General features: G+C 49.1%; 1 protein-coding gene across 1 annotated transcript; it reads left to right on the forward strand.

Annotated features, from left to right (window-relative positions):
• Window positions 1-971: 971 nt before the first annotated feature.
• Window positions 972-3,477, forward strand: PFICI_11344 (pre-mRNA-splicing factor ATP-dependent RNA helicase prp43; the record flags this gene model as incomplete). Its single annotated transcript, XM_007839925.1, has 3 exons — window positions 972-1,318; window positions 1,396-3,265; window positions 3,358-3,477. 3 exons carry the CDS (start codon window positions 972-974, stop codon window positions 3,475-3,477), a joined length of 2,337 nt encoding a protein of 778 aa, XP_007838116.1.
• Window positions 3,478-12,823: the final 9,346 nt, after the last annotated feature.

Below are 12,823 nucleotides of genomic sequence, written 5' to 3' on the forward strand. Positions count from 1 at the left end.
GTGCGCATGGCAGTCAGCGTGGTCAGCACAGTCACCATGGTGCATCCTGTTGCTGAGAAAGGCGTTGGGCGGAAAGATGGAGTGAAAAAAGGATTCCCGGTATGGCGTATAAAGGTCTGGTTTTTTCTGAGTGGAGTATTAGGCGTTTGAAGGTACCTCGAGGGTTTTACATGTTGCCTACGAGGTTATAGCGTTGCATGTGCAGACAAGGCCCCTTTCGTTGTTTGCATCGGCGCATCTATGTATACACTTTTGCCGAGGCCAAGGGTGTTGGGATCTTATCCTCGGTGATATCGAAGCAGCAAGCCATGCGGTGGCATCAGGCATGGCAGGAGCTGCGATTAATGTACAGTAGTTTCAGGTATGGCCGCCTCGGGCGCACACACACCATTGTAGCATTGGGGGCTCAAGACGAGTCGTAGCTGCATCACTGGCCAGCATCATTTTTATCTTGCTGTGAACCAAAAAGAACCAGCTATGGCTGTCTTTATAATCATAATGCGAGAAGAGCAAAAAACAATAGATGAAAAAGCCTACCAATATCGGGGAAGTGTGACGTCTACATCTATACACTATATTGCATATATATTTACGTACACGTAAAATACTGCAGGTAAAATATTAATGCAAGAAGACATTGATACAAGTTGCAATCATTAGTGGCCCACCAAGTAATAAATCGGGTCCGAATGATGGATTAAATGACTTGATTGGCTGGTGAATTTCGTACTGTCCTGTATGGTGGGGTGCTAATTATTTTTTTGTTCAGCCTTGCCTCGCCGCTCGCTGCTTGCTACCTTTCTAATCATTGATGCAGTTGCTTTGGATGCGCCTGCATTTCTCAACCACACAACGCTCTCTTGTTTCCGTCGCGAACTCGATCATCGCAGTCTTCCAGTGCCCCTGAAACAAAGCAGGCTCACTTGTGGACAAACATCAGTGGTTGTCACCTGCAAAAGTCACTATTCGAAATGGCAGGCGACTACTCTACAGCACCCGCCAAGGGTGACAGAAAGCGATCAAGCGACGCCTCAGATACCCTCGCCACTGCTAAGCGCATCAAGAAAGGCGAATCCAGCGATGACCAGGCCATCGAAAGCAACCCTTACTTGGCGCATCTAAAGCAAGAAACGGGCGGAAACTCGGGCGAAATGCCCTCCAATTCCCTACTTCACAAATTCAACCGCCGAGAGACGACCGCTAGGCAGGCAGCCGAGGCCGAGGATGGCAATGACAACCCCTTCACCGGCGAGCCTCACTCGCAACAGTACTTCAAGATTCTCAAAGGCCGGAGAGATCTTCCAGTTCACAAGCAGAGGTAAGCTAAAACACACACGGGCTGTTCCCAGCACGTCTTTTTTGCGACCAGTAACTAACAATTGTTCCTTCAACCAGGCAAGAGTTCCTTAATGCCTACCATAGCACGCAAATTCTGGTTTTTGTCGGTGAGACGGGTTCCGGAAAGACGACACAAATCCCCCAATACGTTGTATACGACGAGTTACCACAGCTCAACAGGAAGCTGATTGCATGTACACAACCTCGTCGAGTCGCTGCCATGTCGGTTGCCCAGCGTGTCGCCGACGAAATGGATGTCGAATTGGGGCAAGAGGTCGGTTACAGCATCAGATTTGAAGACAGGACCGGCCCTCGCACGATGCTCAAGTACATGACTGATGGTATGTTGCTGCGAGAGGCCATGCATGACCACATGATGTCTCGCTACAGCTGTATTATTCTGGATGAGGCCCACGAGCGTACCCTGGCGACGGATATTTTGATGGCTCTGCTCAAGCAGCTAGCTAAACGCCGCCCGGACCTCAAGATTATTGTCATGTCTGCAACCCTCGATGCACAAAAATTCCAGAAATATTTCTATGACGCACCGCTCCTGGCTGTGCCTGGTCGAACCCATCCAGTAGAAATTTTCTACACCCCCGAAGCTGAGAAGGATTACGTTGAGGCTGCCATCAGGACCGTTCTTCAGATCCACGCATCTGAGCCAGAGGGCGATATCCTTCTTTTCCTCACCGGTGAAGAAGAAATCGAGGATACTTGCCGTAAGCTGTCGCTTGAGGCGGATGAAATGGTCCGGGAAGCTGATTGTGGCCCCATGGCTGTCTATCCTCTTTACGGTACGCTGCCGCCCCATCAACAGCAGAAGATCTTCTCAGCTGCACCTCAGCCTCTGAAGAAGGGCGGCCGTCCTGGTAGAAAGGTCATTGTTTCAACAAACATTGCCGAGACCAGTTTGACCATTGACGGCATCGTCTACGTCGTGGATCCGGGATTCAGCAAGCAAAAGATCTACAACCCTCGCATCCGGGTCGAATCTTTACTTGTTTCTGCCATTTCCAAGGCTTCGGCTCAGCAGCGTGCTGGTCGTGCTGGTCGTACAAAGCCTGGAAAGTGCTTCAGACTGTACACAGAGGAGGCTTTCAAGAAGGAGCTTATTGAGCAGACATATCCCGAGATCCTTCGATCCAACCTTGCCAATACTGTCCTAGAGTTGAAGAAGCTAGGCGTGGAGGATCTTGTGCACTTTGATCTTATGGACCCCCCGGCCCCCGAGACCATGATGCGCGCCCTGGAAGAGCTCAACTATCTGGCTTGTCTTGACGATGAGGGTGAGCTCACCCCTCTGGGTAGTCTGGCCTCCGAGTTTCCCCTGGATCCAACTTTGGCAGTAATGCTCATTTCCAGTCCCGAATTCTACTGCTCAAACGAGATGCTTTCAATCACTGCACTCTTGTCGGTGCCCAACTTATTCGTCCGCCCAGCCAACAAGAGACGGGAAGCCGACCAGATGAAGGATCTTTTCAAGCACCCCGAAGGAGACCACCTCACCATGCTCAACGTCTACCATGCTTTCAAGGGAGAGCAGAACAAGGGGGAAGATACGAAGCAGTGGTGTCACAGACACTATCTCTCGCACCGACACCTCACGAGTGCAGATAGCGTTCGAGCTCAACTGAAGCGAATCATGGAGACGCAAGGTCTAGAGCTAATCAGCACTGACTTCAACGATAAGAATTATTACACCAACATCCGCCGCGCCCTGGTGGCTGGATTCTTCATGCAGGTCGCAAAGAAGGAGTCGAGCGGCAAGATTTACCGCACCATGAAGGACAATAACCAAGCTGTCATGATTCACCCTAGCAGTGTCCTACAGACAGATTACGAATGGGTTCTTTACAATGAGTTTGTTCTCACCACAAAGCAATATGTGCGGACCGTGACTGGTATCCGACCCGAATGGCTCCTGGTAAGTTTCGAGGAGACGAAGAAGAAAAAACCCCACCTGTCTCATTTCATGTTTCTCTCGGTCGAAGTCTCCCTGCTAATTCTTTCCAAAAGGAAATCGCTCCGGTTTACTACGACGTTGATCATTGGGATGGTCAGAAGGACGTCAAGCTGGCCCTCAAGTCGGTCCAGGACAAGATGCGACGTCGTGCAGCCATGAAAGCTGGCCGATAAAGTGTGCGCCAGCCAGTACTGATAATCACAAGCTCTCCATACTACTTTGTAGTATTCACTGCCGTTGGGCACATTTCGGAGGGGAATTGCTCTGCAAAGACTACAAACAATACGCTGGCCGATCACTTTTTTATTAATTCAGCGATCCATCTCCCTGGAATTTCATCAAGGGCAGTGCGTTTTGCCAGCATATCATCCTCCCGTCTAACCGTCCTTGACTTTACCTCCAAACTGAACCTCAGGATTATGCCCACCCATGCGGGCAAGCAGGGGGACACATTGTCTCTCACTGCGTGGAGTACTACTGCCATGAGATTGCTAGTACACGTAGTTTGGCAGGGCGACGAGGCATGCTTTAGAGAGATATTGCCATGTCAGTAAAGGATAAGGAACGGGATAGGATGGGTCGAGCCGTAGACAGACAACAAGTCATCCTTGAGGGAACAAGAATCAGAACTATGAGCGAAATTGGAAGCTAGGTATGCAAATATAAAATACAGACACCCAGAGTTAGACGATTTTCATCAAGACGGTTTTTGAATCTTCATGCATCATGTCGGCCGCATGTTTCTATTCATGATATCGGTATTAATTTTATTGTCGATATTTTCCCCCTGTACAAGCCTTGTCCGGCAGTTGAAGCCTCTTGTCAATTTTTTCTTCCTCTTCTTCCTTTTCCCCGCCGTGCCCCGTCCCATGTCCGCCGCTGTTCCTATCTCATGCAAATAGAACCCGAATTAGTCTCGTCCAATGCAACACTGAGCTCGGCCTGCAGATGACACAAGGAAAAAGAGTAAGGAAAGAAAATGAGGACCGCGCCAAAAGAGTTGAGCTAATGTATCCTGCCAAAACCACCCTACACATTCCCCCCCACCCCTGGTCACTGGCGAGCATATGGCTTGCATGAGGAGAGGCGGCGGCGGCTAGCCCTTTGGCCGTTGCAATTTGTAAGTAGTATATCGAGCCGGTCTAGGTATGCAGGCAAGGACTAGGATGAGGTTGACCATTTGCGTGTACATATGCAGCAAGAAAAAAAAAAGAAAGAAAGAAGGTAAAACTTTAGTATTCCAATTTCATGTACCTCTGTCAAGCTACCAGTAGTCTTGGCAGTCTTATACTAAATAAACCTGTACTTACCTCACCCTAGGCTTCCTTCCTTTCAACTCCCCCACCGCTCGACACAGGGGTGGCTAGCAATCTGATCATGCAGGTTGAACACACCAAATGACAGCTATGGCAGGGGTGTGAGAAAGAATACGTACTGTGTAGAGAGCGTCATGACTTGGCCATGACTTTGAAATCTTACACGCCGCGTATCTAAATGACACCTTGCGTCCGTGTGCGCCACCGGGCGTGCTAAGGGCGACTTGATTGCCACAGTCAATAGCAATTTCAACGAAAGGGATGGTAGCTGAGTGCTGTACTGTATAAGTGGTAGGCATACTTGGAGAATCTATAGCTTCAAAGAATAGATGATCGAAAGCATGTGGGTATAGGCGGGAGGTGATCCGATGTACCTGGGGTCGATCTTGCATTTTGTTGTAGGTTAATCTATGTGAAGAGATTGATTGTATATTCGGATGTCGGATACCCGTGTGATAATGATGATAATCTTGTTTCCTGTCAGTCAAGGTCAGTGTATGACCGGACGTACATAATTTTGTGTCTTACATATTACGGCCTTTCTTTTTTTCTTCTTCTGATAGCTGTCAAGTACACAGGGTTCAATGTTCAATACTGTATGTCGATAGATATTCGTCGGTGATGGTGGGTGTTCGCCACATGCTGGTTTTCTGGTGACTAGGGGCGCGGCTCTCGGGAATGTGGAAAGGACATGAAGTAAGTTATTGCCAGCATGTTGACTTGGTCTATTCATGCAGTGAAAATCATGTATAGGAAAGATACGCATCCTTGTAGGTCTTTGGACAGCGCTGGTCTTTTCAGATCATTTTGGGGTTGTAACGCGGCTGGGCGTCGGCATGATCAACAGTCGTATCCGCGGCCTGTATGAAGCTTAATCTTTGCTCATAGCCATCGCCCCTGGATTAGGGCACTCTTTCTGCGTGTTTATCTGCGGTTCGGGAAGAAGCCTCTTCCTAACGCTCGGTAACGTCTCCGGTGCCCTTGGTCGTCCGAAGTTCGAATGACAGGGTATATGCCATGCTAAGTCAGTACTGGTCGTCATCTCGGATCACCAAGCCGCCACTCTGGTGTCATCTCCGCGATTGAAAAGCTCGACCAGTAGTCTCATCCAAGCATATTACGCCCAAGTCGATGGAAATGCCTGCGCCGTCAACCGTAACAAGCCGTTATCTGAAGGTACATTGCGCCTGGGAGGCTACAGGTTCCAGACAATAAGCGGCCTTCAACAAGCGCTTCAATCATTTTGCCGAATTTGAGTAGACAATGTGACAATACAACACCCTCCACCAATACAGCTGATATAACTGGTTTATGCCAGGGAGGGTACAAAAAGACCTGCGCACGGGCAGTCAAGCTGTCGAGCCATCGAGAAGTGACTAAACTGAATCGGCCTATTCAAGTCGACCTAAACGATTCCGTTTCAACTGTCTCAATGTGCCGGGCAGCAGAAATAAGTTAGGGGAGAATAGACCACCTGCCATTGAACCGGTGAGTGACTTCAGATGCGTCTTCTTCTCGAGAGACGCGTATGTCGTCTCACTGGCCACGGCTCCCATTGGCCCTGCGCTTTTCACCGGCTAGAGCGCCAAAAGAAAACCAACTGAATATTGCACCTACGTGGCGTTTTCTTCCGTCTTGAAAATGTTCTTTTGGTGTTGCCAAGGCAGAATTTGTGTATACAGATTTGATTATGATTTCAAATCTCGCAGCTCAGTGGCACGGTGTCTAGCCGAGAAATGAATCCTGTCAAAACAGAGAACAATATTTCCGTGCTGCCGTGATCATCCTCGGCAGCTACGATCTCATGTTGTATATCGTTTGGAGGTCCATGTGAAAAAGTGGGTTTGTTCCTATAATGTGTACCTGAGATGCTCATTTATGTAATGGAAAATAATTAACGAATACTTTCATTGCGTTGCCTTGCTCAAGATCATATGGTCTTTTCTTGTTGAAGAAGTTATCGGCCGGAAAAGGTAAGCTCATGTCAATTTGCTGGGTGTTTCCTTGAAGTACTGTGACTGTCTATACCAGGATTCGCCGGTGCCCAATATGAAAATGAATGTATAGATCGTCGAGTCGGTATTTTTTCTCTCTCGAGAATCTAGCGACAGGACTAAAAAGCATGGATTGTAATCAATGCAAATTTAATCAGACTCTATAGTCGGCGCAAGACTATCGTCGTTTGCAGAGCCATGACCTGGTGGTTGCCATCACCACCTTAGCGGTCAAGACTGTCCTCATCTATTCAAGTCTTGGGTAATTGAAATTGTGATGAAGATCCCTGATCTTTGCATCAAGGATTTTGCTAGAGTGTTTGCGATTGGCCCCAAAGAAATCCTGTTGCACTGCAGAGTGACTGTATCGGTCCATCAAGACGGGTGGGCAATCACTGAGGAGGGGGAGCAGCTGTTCGATGCATGGTATTTTCGTTCTGGTAGTAGATTTCTTTCTCGGATGATCAATCCCAAAGTTGCATATAGTGTCATTGTGCTAGAGCTGCCACGTCGGTTACTGAGACTTGACCAAAGAGGTGACGCGTACACCAAGCCTAGCAGTAGAGAGCCCATAAACATGCCAGGCTAACACGCTCTAAAGTCTGAGATTCAAGATCCCCAAGCTGATGGTGTTTGGGTGCATAGCCTCTCACCTCAAAGGGGACCTTATCCACTGAAAGTATACGCGCTTGTCGGCAGCCTTTTCCCCCTTGGTACAGATATTTCCGTAGACCATCTCGGGCTGAGTATGGTGAAACTTGGCCAGAGTGGAATGTGTAGCAAAGCCGAGAGAAGCAAAGCAAGTTTGATGCATAGAGAAAAAGCAACACCAATGGGCGAATGAGCGGCCGAGCGGGACACGGTTTAGGGCCTAATTTGTTGCTGCCAAGTTGGATCTCGGTAGCTTGGGGGGTATTTGGACTGCTGGAAACGGAGGAGGTAGTCAGAATCATTTCTCATTACAGAGCAACGATAGCCGCCCAGTAGTTGAGTGTCGTAGGGCTCTTGTTTTGTACTGTCGTGTTCCGAGCAGTCAAGATAACAACCACCTTGGTATCAGTCGACTCGAAGACCATATACCACTTTCGGTGACGTGGAGAGAGGGAGTGTAGTCTAGTGTCTGTCTGGGTTGTTGGCTTGGGGGAAAATATCTGACCTAGAGAGCCTGGCCAAGAAGACATGTACGTGATCCTAGCGAGCTCAAAGACTGCATAAACTCGTTTTTACCTTGGCAAGCATGATCATCAGGCTGACTTGGCAACTGCCTGACAGGCGTATATGGCAAACAGAAGCGGCCGTGTTGTGGGTGGTTCATTGATTTGTATATGTATACGATTATTTTTCCGAGAAGTGGTACAAGTGAGTACGAGCAATCAACATGGAATCAAGCATCAATAATTGACGTGCATACTTGAAGAAAGGCAGGCATGGGAGGCAGGTAGTACATGGATGGGGTGGCAGTTTCACCAATGGGCAGGATGGGTACGATTGGAATGCCAGCTTCTTATGCAGAGGAATTAAAGTAAAAGTAAAGTTCCTTAGGGCAAGAGCTATCTATCTATCTATCTACACATGTGATTAGGTAGAGAGGAAACCATGACATGAGAAACGACGATTGAAGCTCTGAATCTCTTATACATAGTACCTACATAGGCAACAAATCATTCTCACAAGTACACTGCATGACGTGGGTCGTACAAAAGAAAGAAGAAGCCGCGACCATGTTTGAGAGTGACAGCAGCAGCAGCCCCCCCCCCTGTTGGCGATCGATCCCCTTGCGAGGGGGGCGATCGGCAGCACTGAGTCTCAAGCAGCTGTATGTCGTGTAAATAAAAGTCAGTCCACTGACTCTGTCCATATGCGCCCCGGTTTGTCGGGTTTTTTTTTTTTTTTTACATGGTGCAAGAGAGAGATTTTCATGTATGTAATTAAGTCGATATTGAAATGTTACCAAACATCTGGAAGCGAAATTTCGCTAAATTAAGAAAAAAAGAATACACAAGGTACCTAGGTTAAATAGATACCTACCCACAGGTGGCATTGATGAGCAGTACCAGCCCTCTCCAATGGCTGGTTTCCCTCTTGTCCAACATATGCAGTTTCACACGAGTTGCTTTTTCCACGGGGCATGTCATTTCAATTAGGCGAACGTTTCTTCAACAACCCCTCTCAGTTGTCAGCCTCGTCTCCTCATTTCTTGAATCACTGAAAACAAATAACAAATAAGCAACATCCCTGCGCTGCACGCAACTAGAAGAGCAAGACACTTGCCGGCGGCACGGGCTACCCAAGGCTGCATCCTCCTCATATGAGAAAGAACGAAACGGCAGAAGGATATCAAGCTGCCTGTGGTGTCCTTCGGCCTTTCCCTAGAATACCCGAAGATTACGACGTGAAAGCATTCAAATCAAGCTCTTGAGGGCAATGGTCGCAGGCTGCAACGCTGATGGCATGGCATCATGGGTGCTTTTGGCCAATATCAAGTTGCTTCTCATTCCTTGCTTCCGCAGCCAGATCCGGAGTGCACAACGACCATCCGACTTCTTCCCCCCCGGGGGTCTATTGGCCTCTAATGGCCGTCCGAAATACCATCGCAAGGGCAACCCGATATTTCTCCCACCCTCTCTCGCTCTCCCCTCCCTGCTTCTCAATCTGTCACCTTGTTACCAATGGCGGTGTTCTTGGAAGTTTTTCTTCTTCTTTCTTCTAACGGGCGCAAGAGCCAATGTTTGGCGGCCAGAAGGCCGACGAAGAATTTGTTTTGGAAGAGCGCTGCTACTCCTGCTCACTATCTACATTCTACCAAGTACATACACTACGGAAATGTACAGTATTCTACTATCACCAGTGCCTGGATGGACCACGGCGGCGGCATCTCACCGTGACCCTAACCTCACTTCGGCATGGACCTTTTACTCTAGCGGCTTCCCCTCTGCTGGGATTGATGGATAGACACTGTTGCATCGTCTGATTTCCACATGGTCAAGTCGCGATCCTAACTACATCCGTCACGACGATCCTACCGAATTGCATCCCTCCCAATAAATGCAACGCGCAAACAACAACAACTGGGCCACCTGTAAATACGCGCCTGTGTCAACCGGCAGTCCATCAACGGCTAGAGCCCCGGCCGCCCTTTTGAAGGGGCAGGAGAAGTTCGCCCTACTAGATTACTTACTGGCACGCTACTAGTAGTCACCTAACCTGTCCTGGGTATCCGCGCTCTTCCCCCCAACAGCTCGCGCCGAGTGGTACACTAAAAGAACCAAGTGCCCGCGGTTGCGCGGGACAGGAACCACCACCACCACCACCACGCAAGCCTGTGCGATCCGATCCGGCCTCGGTCTTACACAAGTGCCAACGCCTCCATTCCCCAGTGACTGTCCACAACATCCATGTCACCCACAAAGTCCATTGTCGCGTGTGTAAAAGCCGAAAACTCTCCTAGCTGCATTTTCAGCACTTGCAAAATTTACGCCCTAGGTTGTGGACGCCCGTGACGCTTCCCAATGTGGCGCAATGGCTTCAAGACAAGAGAAAATGATTGCCCAGACCGAGAGAGGAGCAAATGTCACTGCGAATCACTCATGACAAGCCCTTTTTGCTGACTTGTGGTGCCGGCCGCGCCCATACAAGTCCCGTCTGGTTCTTGAAGTGTGGATCGTGGAGATATGTAATATTCCCGGCTTGTGCGTCCCGTGGAGTGCCCTGGAGCAGTCAGTCTCTTTTCATTCGCTGCCGGGGTTATCCCTCGAAACTCTGCAAGGGTGCTATGCACAAGAGAGGCAACGGCTTGGGCCTTGTCTCGAAGGAAGAACGGATATTGTAGGAATAATACTGCTGCGGGCAAGCTGAGTGCCTAGCCTCTACACAAGCTGGAACCGCCGTGCAGCTCCCTGCTTGCAGACGTGATGGACGTGCTCACTTTCCTGGACTGCATGGGGGACCAGGCCGACCATGAAAGACAATCATTGTGTCTTGACAGGGATACTATGGTCAAGCCATTCTGGATCCCCATTACTACATATGTACATATATATCAACGAATCCCGGGCACACAAAGGTCGACCACTGCTCTCAAACTCGAAAAAGGCTTCCCCAGATCGCCTGCTTTTCTTATACTTCACTCATGCCTCTTCTCCACGTCTGAAAGCACCTTGAACGACTATCATTTAGCGGCACTTAGTCTTTACTGCGGTCGAGGGCAAGATACTCTTCTTCAGCAATACCGAATCGCTTGCTGCCAGCGGGCAGTCTGTTACTAGACAGCAAGTCCGCCATACGTAGACTCCTCTGCTCTCGAATTTATCATCACACATCTGATCATCAAACTCATACCCAACCAAAACTGAGTCACCATGAGCGGCGGTGGCGGAGGCTTCTACAAGTACCGCTGCAAGTACTTTTATACCCATAATTGCCCCAATTGGGTCTACGTGAATAATTCGCCATGTGCGAGCTGTTGTGTAAGATTTTCATGTTATAATGATCTCAGGAATCAAATAAATTTCGTCTCACAGTACTGACGCTCCTCCTAGGCCGAAGGACGTGACAGTGAGGCCTCGAGCCCGAGTGTATCACGCTACGCTTCACGAGATATATTCGTGCCGAAAGCGGCTGATGGCATGCTCTACTACACCATGATGGAAATGGTCAATATCGACGAAGCAAGTAGCGATTGGAGCTTGCGATATAAGCCAACGCAGCAGAAGTCAACACTAGCTACAGTCACGACTAGTGCCACACCAAACGCCTCTATCGTTTCCAAAGGCTTATAGGACGTCATATGCCAAAGGGGGGATTATTGCCAGCACTGAGATGTGTGATGGTGGTATCAACAAAAACCGTCGAGAAAGAGGGAGCAGCACGCAACACCATGTCTCGTCGAAGCATGATAGTATGCAAAAATTTGCCATGAAAACAGGGGAGGATTTCCTCCCAATGATGGACGGCGGCATCATCGTCGAAATGCATATAGCAAGCAGTGTTTGGGGTTCGACTTTGCCGGTAGTTCGGCACTTCTCCTAGACGTATAGATGGGACACATACATACATGGGGTCCAGCAGGCCTACGAGTGGCCGGGCTTACGACTGACTGGATGAATATCATCAGTGATCTAGAGCAAAAGAAATACCATTGGATGTCTGCTGTCAAGGATGAGATTCCACAGGAGAAGGGACAAGCAAGCCACTTGTGAAGCGCCGATGCACTGTGCATCACTGTCCACAATAAGCCGGGCAACCTACGAATAAGCATGGCAACAAGCAGCAAATGCTTGTACACTCCCTCTTGTCCCAATGGTGCGGGCTACATACTCCCGGTGTCTTGATTGCTTGGCATCGTCGAAGAAGGCGGGTCTAGCCAACCTCCTTGTCGTCCAAACACACATGCCTGTCTACGTATAGTAGTGAGCCATTACACTACAGTACGCCACTACTATTCCCTACACACGCACAAAACTTGCAGCAGCATCCATCGACCTGCATACTGGGGGACCACATTTCCCAGGCCAAACGGTAGCATCGTTGATTGGTCAAACAATGTGTGCTTTCTTTGTCGCCGCAGAAATCGCACTTTTCCCTTGTTCCCTGGTGGTGGTACCTTGTACACTGGACTTGATCAAAGAGTAACGGAAGTGTTGTAGGTGCTCGTGCAGGCGGGAGCAACTACACTAGGACAGACGCAAGGATGCATGCAACCTCGCCAGTCCGCGGCAGTCCGTCCCCTGAAAGGACATTTGAGCATTCTTGGGGGTCACCTACTTACGATACCTACCAACCTACTGCTTTTGCTTGTCTGCCTACATATCACCTTTACATGGATCACAGCAACCATCTTTTCCAGAACCGAATCAGCAAGGCTAGTTTTAGATTGGATCCTCGTTCAATAGACTCTATACTGAGGCCACATCCTCCCCACATTGGCAACAGCTGTTTTCTCCATAGATCAGTGGGCCCCCTTTGATGGAGATGACACGAACGCGCGAGTCCCGGAACCCGTCGTCCATGGTTCTGGATGGTTGGTTTATTGGACGATCCCTCTACATATTATACAAGCCCATGCACGCCGACTCTCCCGTTGAGTAATACAAACCAGTTCGCCGGTACTTGCGACGACGTGCGAACAAGAGTCACCTGAAGTGGTACTACTAGTACTGGGCGGAATGAGTCCCACATCAAAAGCCGTCTTGTCAATATTCAAAATGCCC

The sequence above is a fragment of the Pestalotiopsis fici genome, assembly GCF_000516985.1.
Source record: "Pestalotiopsis fici W106-1 unplaced genomic scaffold PFICI_Scf_8, whole genome shotgun sequence".
NCBI lineage: Eukaryota > Fungi > Ascomycota > Sordariomycetes > Amphisphaeriales > Sporocadaceae > Pestalotiopsis > Pestalotiopsis fici.